At 52.5% G+C, this 20,118-nt stretch overlaps 1 protein-coding gene across 2 annotated transcripts in view; it reads right to left on the bottom strand.

Annotated features, from left to right (window-relative positions):
* Positions 1-19,738, bottom strand: part of RBM19 (RNA binding motif protein 19) — a 122,307-nt gene extending 102,569 nt beyond the window's left edge. For both annotated transcript variants that reach the window (XM_069497553.1, XM_069497552.1), the window contains exons 1-14: positions 19,626-19,738; positions 16,534-16,716; positions 14,678-14,797; positions 14,460-14,498; positions 13,950-14,142; positions 12,638-12,906; positions 11,252-11,332; positions 10,081-10,159; positions 7,705-7,776; positions 6,505-6,708; positions 4,949-5,079; positions 4,029-4,150; positions 3,520-3,616; positions 968-1,078 (exon numbers count right to left, since the gene is read on the bottom strand). In XM_069497553.1, coding sequence (XP_069353654.1) covers positions 968-1,078; positions 3,520-3,616; positions 4,029-4,150; positions 4,949-5,079; positions 6,505-6,708; positions 7,705-7,776; positions 10,081-10,159; positions 11,252-11,332; positions 12,638-12,906; positions 13,950-14,142; positions 14,460-14,498; positions 14,678-14,797; positions 16,534-16,716; positions 19,626-19,661 — 1,737 coding nt within the window. In that variant the 5' untranslated portion in view covers positions 19,662-19,738. The remainder of the gene's footprint in view (positions 1-967; positions 1,079-3,519; positions 3,617-4,028; positions 4,151-4,948; positions 5,080-6,504; positions 6,709-7,704; positions 7,777-10,080; positions 10,160-11,251; positions 11,333-12,637; positions 12,907-13,949; positions 14,143-14,459; positions 14,499-14,677; positions 14,798-16,533; positions 16,717-19,625) is intronic.
* Positions 19,739-20,118: the final 380 nt, after the last annotated feature.

Here is a 20,118-nt window from a genome sequence, read left to right on the forward strand (position 1 = left end):
TTTATCCAACCACCCATCTACTCATCCATCATCCATCCATCCATCCTACTCATCCATCCATCCATCCTACTCATCCACCCATCCATCCATCTTTATCTATCCATCCATCTATCTATCCATCCGTCCTACTCATCCATCCATCTTCATCCATCCATCCATCCATCCTGCTCATCCATCCATCCATCCATCCTGCTCATCCATCCATCCATCCGTCCTATTCATCCATCCATCCTACTCATCCATCCATCCTACTCATCCACCCATCCATCCTACTCATCCACCCATCCATCCATCCATCTATCCATCCATCCATCCATCCTACTCATCCACCCATCCATCCATCTATCCATCCATCCATCCATTCATCCTACTCATCCACTTTGAGGTAAAATTTAAGTTCCGGTAAAGCTGCTTCAAGGGCTATTTTGGGAGTTTTAGTCTAGGCTCCTGCCAGATGGTCTGTCTGACCTTGCAAGTCACCTCCTTGCTCTGAGCCTCAGTTTCCCAGTCTGTAAAATGAAAGGGGCAGATATTGAGTGGTCTCACAAGACCCTCTAAGTGGGAATCATCCACAAATCCAAGAACTACTGCTTAGTGGAGAATATGTGTGTGATGGTGCCGACTCTGCCCTGCTGGGTCCAGGAAGGGCCGAGTCTCTGAACAGACAGCAGGTACTCTGGGGAGATACTGGGTGGGGGAGCAGGATCTGGGGGCCCCCAATCTGTGTGGAGAAACCATAGGTTACAAGGTAGCCCTCTTGCATGTGGCTCCTTGGAGACAAAATCTGGGTCAGAAGGGCCACTTGTCTGAGCCCATGTGACATTTCTTCCTTTCTTATAGACAATGTAAAAATTAGCAATAATCCTTAGAAGGCCAGATCCTCAAACCCATCCGCGTCACCAGGGGCTCTCTAGGGGCTGGAAGAGGAGCCACGAGAGGCTCCCCGAGCCGGGCAGAGGGCACCCACCTGGCTGAAGGAATCCAGACTGACTCCGTTGTCGATGAGGAAGCGCCGCACTTCCTGGACGAGCTGGGTCTCCCCCAGCGCCACACGCACGGCCACGCTGCCCTTGGTCTCCTGTGGGAGAGAGGAAAGGCGGCCCCCGTCAGCTGTGGGGCGGTGACAAGTCTGCCCTCCCAGTACTCTGGGAAGACGACGTGTGTGGACATGGATCCCGCTGATGCTCTTCACCTTCCTATGCTGATCTAACGCCCCATGGCTCCGGTTCCCATGTCTCCTATAGTAGTCAGGGACCCCAGGGCTCCCCCTGCCCTCCCCCTACTCAGCCATAGGGGTCTTTGCTGCCCCCCCACAGGCCGAGCTCATCCTACCCCAGGGCTACAGCTTCATGGCCCTTACCCCACACTCCCTCAAGCCATTCAGTGGCTGCTTGGAGCAAATGTCTTTCTGCTGACCAGCGTACCCTTGCAGTGACACCCTATTCCCCTTGTTGACTTTCCTGTTCTTTGCAGCCACCAGGCCTGCCACACTGCACCTCTGCTACCGTGTCAGCATCCTCCATTAGAAGGCACTAGCAGAAGATGCCTGTTTCCTGGGCACTGCTGCATCCCCAGGGCTCAGGGAGTACTGGTAGGATCTAGAGCAGGTGCAGCCCCAAAGCTGGCCTAGGTCTAGAGCTGTGCCACCCAGCTTGGCACCGCGAGCCACACAGAGCCACTGAGCACTTGAAAGGCAGCACGTGCAAGTGTTCTCAGTGTAAAACACGTGCTAAATTTAGTGAGGAAAAAAATAATATAAAGTAGCTTGCAAATTTTTTAATATCATGTGTATATTGAAATACTACTTTGAACATGCAGAGTTAAAAGAAATATGTTGCTATTAATTTCGCCTGACTCTGCTTTTTTAAAATGCAGCCACTAGAGCATTTCCGATTACACATGTGGCTTGCTCTCCATTTCTACCGGACAGGGCGGACCTCGAGTGCCCAGGGACAAAGGGTGAACAACAACGGGTTAAAGGACTTATGGGCCAAATCCATTGACGTCCTCTGTTGACTGCGAGAAAAACACCCCCAGGTTTTGCCTCAATGAACTCAGTCCCTGTCTAATTCTAGATACTCGTGGTTTAAAAGGAGATAGGCGGATACAAAAGAACAAAGTATTTCTATACTTTATATACAATGTACAAGGTACTTTATACAAAGTATATTTTGTACTTTATATAAATTACACTTTATACAAAGTATACTCTGTGCTTTATGTAAACTACACTTTATACAAAGTATACGCTGCGCTTTATGTAAATTACACTTTATACAAAGTATACGCTGCGCTTTATGTAAACTACACTTTATACAAAGTATACTCTGCTTATGTAAATGACACTTTATACAAAGTATACTCCGCGCCTTATGTAAACTACACTTTATACAAAGTATACTCCACGCTTTATGTAAACTACACTTTATACAAAGTATACGCTGCGCTTTATGTAAACTACACTGTATACAAAGTATACTCTGCTTATGTAAACTACGCTTTATACAAAGTATACTCTGCGCTTTATGTAAATTACACTTTATACAAAGTATACTCCCTGCTTTATGTAATCTACACTTTATACAAAGTATACTTTTAAAAGGTATGCTTCTATAGAAATACAAAGTGTCAAAGGATACAAAGCAACAGACATGCAGGAGGAAAAAGTCTGGAGCTCTAACCTATTACATAAAGATTACAGTTAATAATACTGTTTTGTACTCAAGATTTTTGCTAAGAGTAGATTTTAGGTGCTCTCACTACACAAAAGGGGGCAACTGTGAGGTGACAGGTATGTTAGTTTGCTGAACTATAGTAACCATTTCGCTATATCTATCTCAAACATCACACTGTATATCTTATATGCAATAATTTTTTTTAAAGGTGATGTGGAGGGGCTAGAGGGATGGAGAAAAAGTCAGAAGGACCAAGGTTACACTAGGGAGAGGAGGGACAGAGCCCGGGGACCCCTTCCCTGGCCTCAGAGATCTCGGCTGCCCAGGCTCAGGAAATGGATGGGACACCCCCTGGAGGGGCGAGTGACATGGTTCAGGGGGAAGGTATCGGAGTTGGGCAGACTTGGCATCCTTCCACCTCTGCCCCTTTGCAGGTCTGAGACCCTGGGCAGTTACTTTGTGTCGCTGGGCCTCGGTTTCTTCATTTGGACACTGGGGACGTAAGAGCCCCTACTCCACAGGGCTGTTTGAGGAGTGCCACGTACTAATGCTTGTGGCACAGCTGAGTCATGGAACATCACCTGTCAACATCATTGCCGATCACATTCTGCAATGGTGACTCCCCGTTGTGGCATGAGAAGCCAGGGCTGGAGTCTGGGTGGGGAAGGTTCCAGGGAGAGGGCTGGAAGAGAGCCCGCCCCTGATCCGGAGGCTTCTGCGAGGGCCCAAGAGGATGCCCATGACTTCAGCCTCAGAGGTCCTGGCCCCACAGATGACCCTCCTCATCCCCACTCTTCCTCCCCTTTGGCTCAGAGCTGGGGGGAAGGGGCAGGTCCTCACTCACGTGGTCAAACACTTGACTCTTGGTGGCATTGTACTTCTGCGCGATGGCATCGGCCACAGCATTTGGCCCCATGAACAGCGTGTTCCAGTTGTGAGAGCTGAGAAGCAGAACAGGGAGATCAGACAGCTGCTGAACGAGGGAGATACTTTTCCAGATGCAAAACCTATAAGAAACACACTCACAGCCCTGCCTGCCTTTCTCCGTTCCCTCTGAGCTAAGCACCCGGGGCCTGAAACAGTAAGAGGGATGACGACATGAGCAATCTCTAACATTGGAGCTGTGCTTCCTCTGTGTCAGGGACCAAGCCCTTGGCAGACATGAACTCATTTAAACCTCACAAAGCCACAAAAGGCACGACTATTACTCTTCCCACTTCATAGATGGTGAAAACTCAGGCCCAGGAAGGTCATGGACTGAACCCATCAGAAGGAGTCAGGGACCCCAGGCAGCTTGGGAAGCAGGGGGAGGTGGGCGGAAGCTTGGAGCTGGGGCTTTGGGGCACCAAGGACCTGGAGCTGCTGGCTTTGTCCTTAGCCTCCTTCTTCTTCTTGTAAGATGATGACCCCGGGGCACTGGCGTCCTCGCTGGCTTCCTTCTTGATGGTGGACGGTAGCACGTGGAGCATCCTGCCCTGGAGGGGATGAGAGGAAGGCAGTAAACCAAAGGGCAGCTGCTTCCACGTCCTGCCAGAGGATGTCGGCTTCTGCCTCCAGTGTACTGGGCCCGGTGCTGAGACCCTGGCTGGAGTGCAGGGCGTCAGGTAGAACGACCACGTGTCCACTCTCTCCCCATCTGACACAGGGACCCAACACTGTGATGGGGCCATATGACAAAGCCACACAAACAAAACTTCAATCAGTTTATAAATACGTCCCTCAAACACCTCTCACACCTGCGTGCCATCCTGCCCCTCCCCGCACAGGTAAGGGAGAACATGAGCTCCGAGTGGGCAGAAGTCAAGTCTGGCCTGGCAGCCACTAGGCAACCAATAAATCATGAATGAATTAATGAGAAAAAGGAGGGGCTCCAGGACGCACGCTAAGCACGTTATCTGGTGACTCTGGAAAAACAGAGAAGAGTTTCTCACACTCTTATGGCCGTTTCATTATGCCCACATCAAAATTCCTTTCTTGCTCACTCCTCTTCCAAGGTGACATTTCTGGAGATGGAGAGCAAATTTGTTCATCCAAAAAATATTTTTTGAGTGCCTACTACGTGCCAGACACCTGCCCTCATGGAACTTCTTACTCTCTGGTAGCTCAGGTGGGGTAGCAGCTTGGCATGCCATGGTATATTGCTGTAGACATGAAATACAGACACCTGTGTACACACACACACACACACACACACACACACGCACATGCACGCACAAGTCCTTTCCCGACCACGTGAGCCCAGGGGCCTCCCGCCAGCCCGAGAGTGACCTCACCTGGAACACCTGGCCGTCCACCCCTGCATAGGCCTTCACAGCGTGCTCAGGGAACATGAAGGTGACGAAGGCAAAGCCCTTGGGTTTCTTGGTCAGGCTGTCGATTGGGTAGTGGAGCTCAGACAGGGGCCCTGAGGACAGGAGAAGAGTCAGTCTCCTGTGGGCTGGGCCTGGGTTCTGGGTGACTAAAGCGCTGGGTGCTATCGGGTGACACATTTTTGATGCCAAGAACATCGTGCTGCTGCCAAGGGTCACTTGCGGCCACTCCAGGGAGGAACGTGAGGAGCACCGGCCATGAACCAACCCCCAAGGTGGCAGGTGGCACTTCACAGTCCCCTATGTGTCTATCCTGAGAGCAGAGCCACATCCTGGGCTGGATCCTGGCTGCAGCATCGACTGCATGTGCAGCCTGCCTCTAGTCACTGGGCCTCCACATGCCTCAGTCTTCTCATCTGTGAAATGGCACAGTAAGAGCACCCACCTCCCGGGACAGCAACGAGGGGTGATGGCATCAATACGTGTACAGAGCACTCATAGCGCCTGCTACAGTTTGTGCCACACAAGTGTCTTCTATTACAATATTATCATACCCAAAGCACACCCTCTCTGCACTGGTTTCCAGGCTGAACACCAGGGTGTGAGCATGTCCCCTCTCTGGGTCTTTGTCTTCCCAAATGGGTACTTGCAGGGTACTGACAAATCCTCTCCCGCCAGCCCGGCCCTGCCGCGTAAGCCAGACACCAGCCTGCATGGACGGCTGCAGGGGGCGGGGCAGCAGGGAACACAGGCTTGGCAGTTAGGCCAGTTTTCCTGGTGGCAGGTCCCTCGGGGCGTCCTTGCCCTACAAAAGGGCCCACAACGGGTGCTCAACCCCGCTCTCTGATCCTCTGAGGCCCACAGCTGGCCTCCAAATAGACATGGGGAGACATTGAGGGGGGGGCTCTGAAAGTGGCAAGATCTCCCCACTCTAAACCCTCCCTTCCTTCCCCTTCAACAACCGTGTCCCTATAAACAAACGCAGCCCTGTGTGACAAGACCACGGTGGACTACGGGCCTTCAAGCACTCAGCCCAAGAAAGAGCAACAGCAACAACAATACTAACTCTCATGCTATCAAGTCTAGCTGGATGCTCAGTTTGGATAAGACTTTAGATGATCAACACACCAAGGAACGCTGTGTAGATGTATTCAGACCTGGACAGTTCCTGAATTCCAAATATTGTACAGCAAGAGTTTGGACAGCAAAGAATATCTCAGAAACATACATCCAGATTTTTTCTGAGTTTAGAGAGTGAGGGTCAGAGTTTGGGATCACATGGCAAAAGATGCCAGCAGTGCTTCCTTTTAGTGCCTGCCCTGAGAATCCCGACACAGTTCCTGTCACTGAGTCCTCATGGCAGCTCAGGGACAGTTAGTTCTGTTTTACAGATGAGAAAACCGAGACAAGAAGCCAGAGGCGTCTGCAGACTGGGACTGGAACCCAGGGTGTCTGAGTCGGGCCCGGCTCTCACGGCGCTGTGCTAGCCGTGCGGGCGGCAGGCCCCGCCTCCTGCCTACCGAATGCAGAGAAGAGCTTCTCCAGGTCCTCCTCGGTGCTGGAGTAGGGCAGGTTTCGGACAAACAGCCTCCCGGAGTCAGCCAGGTCCTCTTCCTCCTCGTTCTCCCCGAGCGTCCGGCCCTGCCAGGGCCTGGCACTACTTTTCAGGCCACCCTTGGCCGTGGGGGCTCCCTTTTCCCTGAACACCTCGATGTAGCGTCCACCTGCGTGAAGAGAGGACTCAGGGCTCAGGGGGGAGGCCTGGAACTTTTCAGCAACCCCAAACTCTCTCTGCTGCCTTCCAGATGCCACGGCCAAGACCAAGACGACAGCGTCTGACACTGCGGTCTGTAGCCGGGCAGCAGCCTGGGCCAGGGCTGGGCTGAATGGGAAGGCCCCAACCTCACTCCTCCTTCCAGTTCACCTTCAACCCTGGGGCAGCTTGCCTGGGCCACCCCAGACCACAGTGACACATCTTCTAAATTCTGGGGCACATTCTCTGGCACTATTCATCACTTTGCCTTGGGAGATGTCTTATGTGACAGCCCGACCCTGGACATCTACCTGCTGAGCCACAGTTTACACCTGTGTGCCTGGCTAGGGTGCCATCATCACCGTCCCCTGCTCGTGCATCACTAGGTGCTCGATAAACACCTACCTCGTCCTTGCTAAGCAGACTCCTGAGCGCTCCCATGTCCCCTGACACAACTCACACCTTCACTAGGGGTCGAGGGCTGGATCTGAGTCACCTGTCCATGCCAGGGGTTGGGCAAGATTGCATCCTTGGGTATCAATCACAGGACCTCCCAACTCAGGGAATTTACACTACACCTCTACCGAACATCCTGCCAGAGCCTGCCTCCTCGGTTCCAGGCCGTGTCCCAAAGTTGCCTCTCAGTGAGGCCCCAGCAGACGCGATCCTGTTTAAAGACGGGCCTTGTCCCATCCTGTCCTCCCCAGGTCCCTTGCCTGCTCTGTATGTGCCCACAGCAGGGACTAGGCACTTGCTCAAGTATTTGATTGTCACCTGTCTCCCCCATGTAAATGTGTTCCAGGTCAGCTCCAGGAGGGCAGGGACTCTGGTCTGTGTGCTCACGGCTATATCCCTAGTGCCTAGCACGGTGTCTGCAGAGAGCAGACACTCGACACGTGTGGAGTACACCAAGGGAGGAACAAGCCCTGTGACTGCTCAGAGATGGCACTGGCCTGGCCTTCCTTACCCATGTATTCCCTGTTGCATTTCAGAGCTTTCTTCACTTCCTCTTCGCTGCTGAAATCCACAAAGATGTACCCTGTAAGAGGACAATGACAAAGGTATAATCTGCAGGGACCCTCATGGGAGTCACAGAGAATGTCAGACTGTGTGGGTGCAAAAAGTGGAGGAGAAACCTCTATCCTTGCAAATCTCTGTAATGCAAACAGCCTCCCACCCTCCCTCCCACCCACAGCGACATTTCCCTCTGCAGTGAGTGTGTAGACTCCGGCCTGGCTTTGCGCATGATGACGCTGGACTCCAGGGGTCAGATGCCCAGGAGGCCTTGCTGCCTCCCTGCCTGCCTCACCCCACCCGACCTGGGCAGTGCCTGCTCTGTGGCATTCTCTGCAGAAGTGCCCGTGGTGGCTGCATGGTGACCCAGCTCAGTACAGGAGGGGTCGTCTCCATCACCACTCTGCCCCTCAGCACCCAAGGCCCCAACCTGCACAGAAACAAGCACTTGGGGGAGTCTTTCCTCGAGTGTGGGGGGGCCTCCGCGTGCTGACCTCATTGGGCCTCAATCCCACGAGGCAGCAGGGCAGGGGCTGCCCCCCGCTGCTTTTCTGGAGCAGTAAGTAATGTGCCCAAGGACACACGGCTAACAGGTAGCAACGTCCATCACTCGGTCAAAGCCCGTGGGTTTTCTGCCTCTAGCACAGGCTGTTTAGATTCTTTCTCTGCGATTCCTCCCTGCTGTCCTTTCCTGCATCCAGGCACCTCATCCATCACATAAACATCCTTTACCTCCTTCCACCTCCTCCTCCACAGCCACCCCTGGTCCAGACTCCTGCTGATCCTCCCCCGGAGGACGGCAAAAGCCAGGCTGTGGGACCCTTCCTTTACCTGCCAGGGGCCATCCTAAATCCCACTGCCGCCCTGCCCCAGCTTAAGCTCCCAGGGGGCCCCTGCACCCAGGCTGAAGCTCACAATTTTTTTTTGAGATGGGGTCTCACTATGGTGCCCAGGCTGGACTTGAACTCCTGGACTCCTCAGCCCTCAGCCTCCTCGATAGCTGGGACTGCAGGTGTGCACCACCACACCAAACACCACAATCTTTCAAGATACCTGCAAAGTTGAGGGGACTGCCCTGCCTCCTCCGAGGCCTCTCTCGGGGGACATTCTGCTGCTGGGTACCGGCACGGTGCTTGCATGCCAGCTCTCTCCAGCTGTGGGCTCCAGTATGGATTGCTCTCAGCCCTGACAACTCAGATATGCTCCTTCCCGCTCCCCCTCTGGCCTCTGAAGTGCCGTGAAGGCAGAGGTGGTACCACCACCACCACCGCCATTAACAGCAGCTTTCATGGAGTGAGCAACAGGTGCTTAGCATCATTCTAAAGGCTGCGCACCATTAGCTCACTGACTCCTCACGACTTGGTGACAGGTTTATCTGACTGCACAGGACAAAAACTGAAGCCGAGTCCCCTGTGCAAGGTCTCGGGGCTGCTAGGCAGCCAAGCAGGGGTCTGGCCCTGGGCGGGGCTCCTCGCCCTACGCATGCTGCACTCTCTCACGTCTGCACGCAGAGAGGGGTGCTCGGGGGGGGGTGGCTCAGCCGCGTAAGTGGGGCTTTCGTGCTAAGAGGAGAGTTGGGGAAGAAATGCAGAAACATGGTGGAGACACGACCATCCACCAAGCACGAACACGTTTCCTCCCCAGATGCCAGCCCAGGCAGGTCTCAACTGCTCTGCCCAGGCTGGTGTCTTCTTGCCAAGGACAGGGTGTACGCTCAGCAGTTCCGGCCTCTCCCAGCCAGAGGGCCTTCGTGTGGTTCCCTGAGAAGCAGCAACTCTGCTGCTGCGTCTCCGTGGCCTCTCGGCCTGGCCGGGAAGTAGGCCGGGCAGGCAGCCACCTCTCCGAGCTCACACTCCTCCCTTCTGGCCACGTTGTCCACCTCGGGACAGCCAGAACCCAGGGCTCTGAAGGCAAGGGAGGGGACGGGCTGCCCAGAGTGGCCACCTGGGAAGAGGGTGGCCCAGGGAGACACCACACACGCTCCCAAACTCAGAGCACTGCCTGCCTGCAGAGCTGCCGATAGACTTTGCACAGCAAACCCGGGGGCCCGTCGACATCTGTTTCAGCCCAACAGGTGAGCCCGCGGGAATACGTGAAGGACGGGTTGGGGGTTGGGAGAGAGAAACACCGGTGAAAACTCCATCACTACCAACCAGGCTGAAAAAGGCACGGAGAAGAAACAGACCCTTGTCCTGACCATTTTAACCACATCCACACAAATGAGCCCTGCAAACAGGGAAACATGTTGCCCTTAGAGCTTCTCTCTCTTCCCTCAAGTTCAAGTGCCCCAACCTTCCATCCTTCCCACCCAGAAACATTCCAGCCTTACCCGTCTTGTTCCCGTGAGCATTTCTCACTATACGAATGGCCACGGGTTTCAGGGGTGCCAAGAATTCCACAACATTTTTCTGTTAAGAAGAAAAGATTTTTGCCCTTTATCAAACCAATAATAATGAGTAATGTCACCATGATCATTTTGAGGCATTGTTTCTGATTTTTTCCCCCAAGTACCTTTTTAATGTACTTGGAGTTAAATCTGGCTTTTGTCACTTCTCTAAAGCATAAATATTTGGGTTTTGGGTATTAATTTTGCAAGTAGCCACCTAGTGGTCTTCGTTTGTTTTTTAATTAAAGAATGTGATTTTCTGCATGGGTGGTACTAAGAGCATTCAGACTCAAAATAAGCAGATAACTCAGATAGGTTAGTACAACACAAATGCTTGCCACTCCGAAATTTGATAAGTTGTATTTCAAAAATTTGTAAATATACAGACTACCAAAGAAGATGAACATTTTGAGTGAAACAAGGGCAAAAAGTATGACTGGGTACTTTCCAAAACAGAAGATAGGTGTGATTCACAAATATGAAAAGATGATTGATCTCACCAATAATTCAAAATATATATAATAATTTATATAGTCATCCTAGTGACAGGAGACTTTTATATTCTTCTTTTTATTTAGCTACATTTAAAAAAAAGTACTATACTGAACTTCTATTGCTTTCAAAAGAAGAGAAATTAATAGTGTTCTCTGCTGTTGTAGACCCAGAGTCAGCAAATGACAGCCCATGGCCAAATCTGGCCCCCTGCCTGTTTTTGTAAATAAAGTTTTATTGGAACGCAGCCTCGCCTATTCATTTACCTATTGTCAGAGACTGCTTCCCTGCTTTAACAGCAGGGTGAGTAGTCACAACAGAGACCATACCGACCACAAAGCCTTAAATATTTACCATCACCCCTCCTCTTTTTAAAACAGAAAGTTTGCCCTTGGTGTAGGAGGTATCAGTGTGTAAAATCAGTCTTCTGTCTTGGTGTAGCCATCCCTGTCTCCCGACCCTGGCAATGCCTGAGGTCTTACCTATCAGCCTATTTGGCCCCTATTCTTTCTAACTCATGTCCTCAACAGCCCCTGATGCCTCCACGCAGCAAAGGCCCCTGGCATCCCCACTCTCGTCTCCTGCTCCCACGGGGATTCCTGGCCCTGGTCCTCAGTTATACCTCTGTGACGTTGAACGGGGCTCCCCGCAGCTTCACGGTGTGTGGGGTGGTGGGTTCCTTCTGGTTTGCCGGTTTCTCTGCCTGAGTGATCACAAAGGACAGACAGAAACAGCCACATGAGTGCCCTGGCACAGCTGCAGGAGGTGGCAGACTGGGACATCTCCGTGCTGGACGAGGTGGCTGCCGCCAGGGGAGCCGGGGAACGCTGGTGAGTATCGGCCCACAGTGCACAGAGAGGTTGGCCGGGGTGGAGGTGGGAGCCGCCACGCTTCCATTTGCCCCTGAGATGAGGGCTGGAACCAGAGCCTGGCAAGCCATGGACATGCGAACGGGGCCCCGGGGCTGCAAGGAGGGACAGAGGGGACAGGAATACAGTGGTATTTGCTACCACCGATTTAGGGCCCACCTCTGCAGACACTGCCAAGCACTTTGCAGATGCCACCAGCCTACTATTGCACCATCTTTAAAACAATCCCATAGTGATATGGATTCAGGATCTTTTCCCATAATTCTGGAATCCAAATAGCTCTGAAAAACCCAAGTTTTTGGTAACTCCTTTGGCAACATAAGCCTGCCCTCGCTTGAACTAATTTCCCAGCAAACCCTGCCGTGAGCTGACGTGAGCCAACTTATAGCTTATACCTATCCCATGCAGAGCAAGTGGTCATTTCTGGTTTCACCACAGAAATAGTAACATGCTTGAGTATGGGGTGGCGCCCCACACCTGCTGGGGGTACTGTGTTACACGGCGTTACCTTCCCGAAATCCGAAGTTCTCAATTCCACCATACACTTAGGCATCGGAGGTTCTGAAACCGCCTACAGAAGCCAGTGCTACCATGAGCGTCATTTTACAGGTGAGGATTGGGGGCTTGCAGGAAGCAAAGTATCTCACCCAAGGTCCAAGGGCCACTAAATGTTGGAGCTGGGATTTAAACCCATAACTCTCAGACTTCATCACACTCCACTACCTCTCTGAAATACATGTTTTTGGAAAAAAGGATGGTGTGTGGTAATTAGAAGGGGCAGAAAAAGGAAGGAAGATGAAGGAAGAGAAAAGATGAACTCTTTCTTCCTCTCCTTTGAAAACACAGGGCCGGGCAGGGGAAGAGTTGATCCTTCAAAGAGGCCTTGTGGGGAGATGAGGAAATGGGGACCCAGACGATGTGTCAAACTGCCCTGTCTCTGAAGCAGAGGGGACTCCTAGGTGGGAGGCGAGACGGCTGTCCTCGAGGGTGGCACCCACGTTTACAATCTAGACTCCAGAGCCCGCAGGCCTGGGTGTGAGTCCTGACATCACTCCTTCCCAGCCGTGACCTTGGGCAAATCACTTCCCTTCTCCAGGCCTGTTTCCTCCTCCCTCTGTGCCCCCCAGGCACACACACACCTCAGCTCTGGCCTCCGGTGCTTTCTTGGTCCCAGAAGGCACCCCTTGCTCTTGGCCGGCTCCTCCGCCCTCTCTCCCCGCCTGGGCTGGGGCGGCAGAGGACTCCTCTTCCTCGGCCTCACTCCCTTCGTCACAGTTCACCGCTTCGTCTTCACTCTCCTCCTCCTCCGAGGAAGAGGATGACTCGGCCTTCACCATCTTGGATTTCAGGTAATCCATGTCTGACAGCTCCTTCTGCACGGCTGCCTTCGGTCCAAGGCCTTCTTCCTCTGCAAAACACGGGGAGGCTGGATCAGTGGCTGCTGCGAGCAACCCAGAGACGCTCCCTAGAGAGTGGCTGTGATGATGTGTCTCTGTGTGGACGCCACGCCCACCACGACCAGGGCCCAGGGCCCAAGCCCCTCGAATAAGCCATGCCAGATGGGGCAAAGCTACTGCAGTTTTGATATTCCATGTGCCACACGTGGAGGGCCCCTGGCTCCCTGCCACCACCCCTGTCCACCCACCCGATCCATTCTTTACCCTGCAGCCCCCATGATGATTGTGAGAATATGCTTAACACCTCCAGTGGTTTCCAGAAGCTCAGATGACTCGCCTCCTCCTCAGGGCTGAGTGTGCCTGGCTTCTCCTTCCACCCGTCTCTTCCTGTTCCAGCCACCTGGACCCACGCCCAGCCCCTCAAGCCCACGCACTTCCCTTTCCTCCGTGCCTTTGCAATGCTATTCCCTTGCCTGGAACCCCCTTCCTCGCCCGTCCCTTAGTGTCCCACCAAGTCCCATGAGTCCTCTGGATCTTAGCACAGAAACTTTACCCTCGACCCCAGCACTCAGCACTCCGTGTTGAAACTGCTCACTTGCCCTAGTCCCTTCCACACTGCAAGCCCCTCTGAGGACAAAGGCTCCTCCCTCCCCTTCCCTGCTAACTCTCCCACCCCCTTTCCTGCCTCCTATCGGCAGCACTTGCCATCAGATGACACAGGGGCCAGGTGTGCATATCTGCTTACTGTTTCTCTCCCCCACAAGACAGGGGGGCAGAGATTCCTCTGTGTTTTGCTCATTGCTCTCAACTCAATGCCTGAAGCCTGCCTGGTATATAGTAGGTGCTCAATAAGTATTTGTCGAGTGATTGACAAACGAACAAGTGACTATGAACAAGAAGAGACAGCCGTACCAGCGGGTGGGACAATCACGCCCACTGGAGAACGCTCCAGGGCAGTGTCTGGCTCACCCACCCCTAGTACCTGGCCCCAGTGCCTGTGAGCCGATGGCAGGCACAGGCCCGTGCACATGGGGTGCACACTCCCTGTCCTCACCTTCCGGGTCCTCCCCAGCACCCTCCTCCTCGCTCTCCTGCCCCGAATCGGAGTCGAAGTTCAGGTAGTCGTTGGCCGGCTTGCCCGTCCCTTTCGAGGGTTCAGTGTCCAGGGCGTCGTTCGCCCAAGTGGCCGCTTGCGTCCGCCTCTGGTGAACCGACAGGAACTCCTGGAACTCGGTATCTTCCTTCAACTGGTGGCGCCGGAGCCCGGGCAGCAGGGGGACGGGAAGAGGGAGAAGAGGCAGAGAAGGCTCAGGTGGGGTCAACCTTTTTAACTGCTAAGAGGGTAAGAGGACCCTCCATGCCACGTCCCCCAACCCCTGGAGGACCCCTAGGGTCAGGGGGTCAGTTCCGAGGGAGGCAGAGCAGGCTCCTTGCCAGACAAGGCTAGGCAGCCGTGGGCACAGGCAAGGGGGACAAGCGGCGTGGCTCTCCGCCTGCCTGGGCCAGCGCCCTCTCCTCCCGGCCACCCTCCCTCCTGCCCCCTTGGGCAACAGGACAGACTCACCTTCTCCAGTTCACTTGCCACCTTTTTCTTCTTGTCATCCTGGAAACAGAAGGCACAGATGGTGAGGATCACGCAGATGAAGGGAAAGGGGAGACGGAACTGCAACGCCTTGGGAGGGCCCACCTTCCGGAACTGAGCGGAAGTCACCGTCCTTCCTTCCCAGGAAGTGACTGCCTCGCTGACACTGGGGACAGGGGCTCAAGTGATCTTTTACGTACTTTCTTCATTTCTGGAGCAACGGAGTCTTTTGGAGGCTGCTTGGACTGGCTTGGTTTCTGGGCATGCTTGCTCCAGGCTCGAGGCTTCGTTGGGTCCCCAAATGACTTGCAGAACTCCACCTGTGTGGGAAACAGGACAATTTTCACCCCTGCCCTGGTGCCTGGGCATGGGGTGCTGCCTGTCGGCACCTGGGAGCTTGGGCTTTTTAAACAGGTGATTGCTGCTGAGTAGCTGAGTTAGTTGGAGCAGGTTACACACCATCCCTGAGTGCAGGCTTTCTTCTCCTTCAAGTCTTTAATATGACATTATCACAATCTATTATTAGGAGTCTGTAACACTGTAACTATAATAGCTACAATTCATTGAGGAATTCCCCATGCCAGGCACTGCCTTAAGTGCTCTGTGAGTCTGGATATGCTGAGCCTCATAGCCGGAGGCAGGCGCCACCACTCTCCCTACTTTTCAGATCAGAAAATTGAAGCACAGAGAAGTGAAGTCACTTGCCCTGGGTTACACAGGCAGTAAGTGACGGAATGATGCCTGGAACCCAGGGAGTCTCTGGACTCTGGAGCCCAAGCTCTTCCCCTCCACTCTAAAAGGGTGGCCATGAGGATGGCAGGAGATGACCCAGGCCAAGTGCCTAGCCAGGGTCTAGGCAGGGCAACGGGGGAGGGGCGATGGCTGCCAGGATTATGCTAATTACTGAGAGGCAAGTGCACCTGGACCCAGAGACCAGCTCTAGGGAAAACGGGGTGACCACAGAGGGCATGGAAGGAAGCTGGGGTACAAGCCTGAGCAGTCGCACTGCTCTGGCTCTGACACCTCCAACAGTCCTCTGAGACGACCTTGTGAGCACTGGTCCTGCTGGGGGCTGGTGGCGGGCACTCCCCCCACAAGCCATTCCAGCCACAGTCAAGGCTGACACGGGTCAGCCGATCACTACACGCTTATGGGAAGGGGCTGCCATCTGGTTACACCCCCTCTGTGTGGACTTTCAAAATAAGTCTGTTGCTTCTGTAACGATGACATGTGCTCATGGAACAAAATTCAAATGGGAAAAAATACAGTGAAAAGTTAAAAACATGTACTCCAATTCCTATCACCCAGAGAGAGGAATTATTAATATTTTGGTAAAACTCCTATCACGTGGCCCTCTGTGCATAAACCACACCCACACAGATGGGGGGACATGGCTGTGTATGAATGGGACCATGTGACACACACATATACTTGTCCATTATCTGTTTTTGCCTTCTCAACAAAGCATCAGAGATGTTTTACACAGTCATTAAATGCACGTGAGTGGCCACAGTGGGACCTCCTCCTCCAGGAAGCTTTCCCGACTCCTCCCTGGCCAGGGTAGAGGCCTCCTCTCTTCTCCCACAGTCATCGGTGCTCAACCTGCCACAGCACTGATGACACTGAACAAAAGCAACCTGTTTGCCTGTGGACCCCCTTCCTGTCCGAAGGCAGCTGGCTCAATGAGGTCAAGGGCCGGGGGATCACGTTTTTCTCTAAATTCCCAGCCTCCAATGGGGGCTGAGTGCTTGCTAAATTGGCGAGTGAATGGATAATACAGACCTGTGGTTCTCAAAGCGTGGGCCTCGGACCAGCAGCACGAGCATCACCTGTGGGCTTGTTAGACATGCACATTCTTGGGCCCCACCTCCACCTACTGAATCAGCAGCTCTGGGGGTGGGCTCGGGAAACTTCTAACCAGCTCTCAGGTGATTCTTATGCACTTGGAAGTGTGTGAACCAGTGAGGGGAACAGCCTTTGTGCCTGAGTGTTGACTAAAAGACCCAGTGGTGTCACTTTCTATAGGCAGGCAAGGACAAGACTCCCGCCGACTCACCGTGATCCGGGATGTGTCAATAAAACTCTTGTTGAAATGGTTCAGTGCTGTTTGGGCCTCTTCCTCGGACTTGAAGCCGATAAAGCCAAACTTGCGGAACTTGCCGTCTTTGGTGAACTTCAGGCTGCAGTCTGTGAGCGTGCCGAAGGCGGCGAACAGCTGCCTGAAACGCTCCTCCTTCATCTGGAACAGAGGGGCATGCGACGAGGGAGGAGTAGGGGCGTCCCCAGAGTGAGTGGACAAAATGGGCTGGAAACCTGAGGCCACCAGATTCTCCAAGGGTGACATAAGATGAGGAGGTGGCAGAGTGTTTTCCTAGGTAGACCAGGTTCCAGCTCTGACTCTAACACTTTCTAGTTGTGTGGCCCTGAGCCCCTCACCCACACGCTGATGCAGAAATCAAGAGTCAGAACAGCTGCAAATGCCATCTTCCTACCCTCTGGGGCTGTTATGAGGATAAGACCAATTACAGAAGCAGAATCAGGGCTGCTACATAGTAAATACCTAACAAACACTTGTCAGAATCAATGAGTGAACAAACATGGTATGCTACATAAACATTTGCTATTAATAATTGTAGCAGAGAGAACAATGGAGTCCCCCCAAAGATGTCCACATCTTAATCCCTGGCACCTCTGGATATGTCACCTTACAAGGCAAAAGGGACTTTGTAGATGTGATTAAGCTAAAGATCCTGAGATGGTGAGATGATCCTGGATTAGCCAGCTGGGCCCAATGTCACCTTAAGGGTCCTTACAAGAGGGAGGCAGGAGAGTCAGAGAAGATGGAAGCAGAGAGAGACCGGAAGATGCTACACTATGGGCTGTGAAGATGGACTATGTGGCCATGAGCCAAGGAAGGCAGGTGGCCTCTAGAAGCTGAAAAAGGCAAAGGCTCCCCTAGAGCCTCCAGAAGGACCACAGCCCTGCCAAAACCTTGCTTTTAAGATTCCTGACCTCCAAAACTGTAAAATAACTTGTACTGTTTCAACCGATAAGTTTGTGATAATTTCTTACAGCAGCACTAGGAAACCAACATGCTCACATTATTATAACTTGGTCAAGAAGCCCACTCTATGTAAAACTGACTCCTAGCGTCCCACCATCCTCGCTCCAGCCAGGCTACCCCAACAACACAGTGAGTTTTCTAAGCAGATACTGGCAGATCTGTGGGTGTGGCAGTGGGGTTGAGGGGGGACTACATTTTCTGAGGCAGCTTCTTAATAAGTCTGATGCCATCAAAATCTCAATCACTCTTCGGGTCAGGAATTTTTAGCCACATGAAAAAGGAGCTCATAGGAGATAAATGATCTGTCCCAGGTCTACGGAATCAAGGTTTGTGACTCAGTTCAGATGTATAAGACAGTGAATTCAAGTCCCTACTGCTTGGGAGAGACCTCACTTAAGTCTGAGCCCATCACTGCTCTGCCAAAGAACCTTTTGGTGACTTTCTGGTACCAAAGGCTCAAGGACAGACACCTAATGGGAAACACGAGATTCTCCATGATCCAGCCCTGACCCATCTGTTCAGCCCCCTGTCTTGCCAAACTCCTTAGAGCCTTCTGTGCTTCTCACCTCTGAAGTTTTACTTTGGTCCTCCCCTCTGGATGACATCTTCCCAGACAGGCCCTGGCTAACTCCTCATTCTCAGTCAATCTCTCCTCCCCCAGGAGGCCTTTCTTAGATCCCTCAGTTGGGTTAGGGATCCCATCCCAACCTCCTCTGTGCTTCCAAAGCACCCAGTTCACACTTCAATCCCCATACCTGGTGTCTGTCTCTTCCAGTAGACTACAAGCTCCATAAAAGTGGGGACCAAGTCTTATCCACCTCTATCTACAATGTCAGCAACATTGTAAGTACTCACTACTAAATGTTTATTTGCTGAAAAATAAAACCAGTGCAGGCAATCATGCTAAGAGAAACTATGGTGCAGTGGCCAGGAATGCAAATTCTAGAACCAAATTGCTCAATGCAATCTCTCCTCTATAAATTACCATCTATGTGTAACCTCAGGCAAATCCCTTTACCTTACTGTACCTTGGTTTTTTTTACCTTTAAAATGGGCACAATAATGGAACCTATCTCACAGAGCTGTGGTTAATTACTTTACCTAAAGCACCTGGAACAGTGCCTGGCACATAGTAAATACCAAGAGCGTTCGATACCACTGTTATTGTTTTTGTTATTCTTTCATTCATCAGACGGGACAAACAATGATAAGAGATTCACCGCCACTGAGAAACACAACAAAGCAGAAGCTGGGAGGGAAAGGAAGGGTAGCCATGCTAAAATCCTCATTCAATAAAGCCAGGCATCAAGAGACACTGTCTAAAGATGATGGATGGATCAATAATAGATATTTTATAAGTATACTACTTGGGGAAATGATGGAAGAATTAAAAACAATAACATTACAGAGACTGGAGGGGAGGAATAGGTGATCTAAGTTCATCTTTCATAGTGGGAGCTCAGCAGACAGTCACTGGGGTAGGCAGCTCAAGAAATGAAGAAGGCACACTATCCGGCAATTTTTTCTGAATGCCTACCACGTGCCAGGTTCCGTGCCTGGCTCCAGGGAACAGAAAAGTGTGGCTGGGTCACTTAGCCCCCCACTTATTGGATAAATGGTTTAAAGCCCTTCACACCCACTCAGTATCGCCTCAATGACGGGAGTGGGGATTGGAATGCAGGTCCTCAGACTAATACTCTCCATCGGCCTCCCCATCAGTCTCCCGAGTAGAAGAGGAATTTATAATAAACACAGTGTCTGAGCCAGTCACGGGTCAACAACAACAAAGTGATCAGACTAGAGTTTGTGTGAGCAGGGCATTAGGCACGAGGTGGAGGTTGGCACCTCTCTACAATAAGAGCTGTCGGATTGGGAGTCGGTACCCACCGGCCGGCTGTGAGACCTTAAGAGTCACTTTTCCTCTTTCCCAGCGGTCAAAAGATCCTGCCCTTTGGGTTCCGAATCCGCCCGGAGTCCTGACCCAGAGGGAAAATCCCTTGGTTCTCTTCAACTACATCTTTCCCTACCCCACAGCTCCCGGCTGGTCCGATCTGTAAATTTCCAAGTCCTGGCTCTGCACTCACCCCATTCGGGAGGTTCTTCACGATCAGCCGCGACATGGCGCACAGTCCCCAGTGTTTTGATTCCGGCACAACTGGACAGCGTCTTCCACCGTCAACTCTCACGCTACCGCTCTGGGCGCCGCCATCTTTGGAGAGCTGGAACAAAGTCACGTGGCCCAGACGTCACCGGGCCCCATCCGGAAGTAGGCGTGAGCAAACCAGAGCTACTCAAGGAAGTCACACCCCCAAGGGGCGGGCCTGGTGCTTGCATTCTGCGCAGGCGTACGGCGCTCTCGGAGGCACCAATGCCGCGGCGACGGCAGCAGGGGGCGCAGGTGTCCGACGTTGGCGGATGTTGGCGCTGCGCAGACCCGGCAGTCATTTTCTTGCCCCTTTACTATATTATTTTATTATTTAGCCCTAAGACAGCCCTGAGAATGGGGGCCGGGTTAGGGACTCTTGCCTCCCTTTTAGAAATGGAGAAACTGAGGCATAGGCACCACAAATCAATTAC

The sequence above is a fragment of the Eulemur rufifrons genome, chromosome 21, assembly GCF_041146395.1.
Source record: "Eulemur rufifrons isolate Redbay chromosome 21, OSU_ERuf_1, whole genome shotgun sequence".
NCBI lineage: Eukaryota > Metazoa > Chordata > Mammalia > Primates > Lemuridae > Eulemur > Eulemur rufifrons.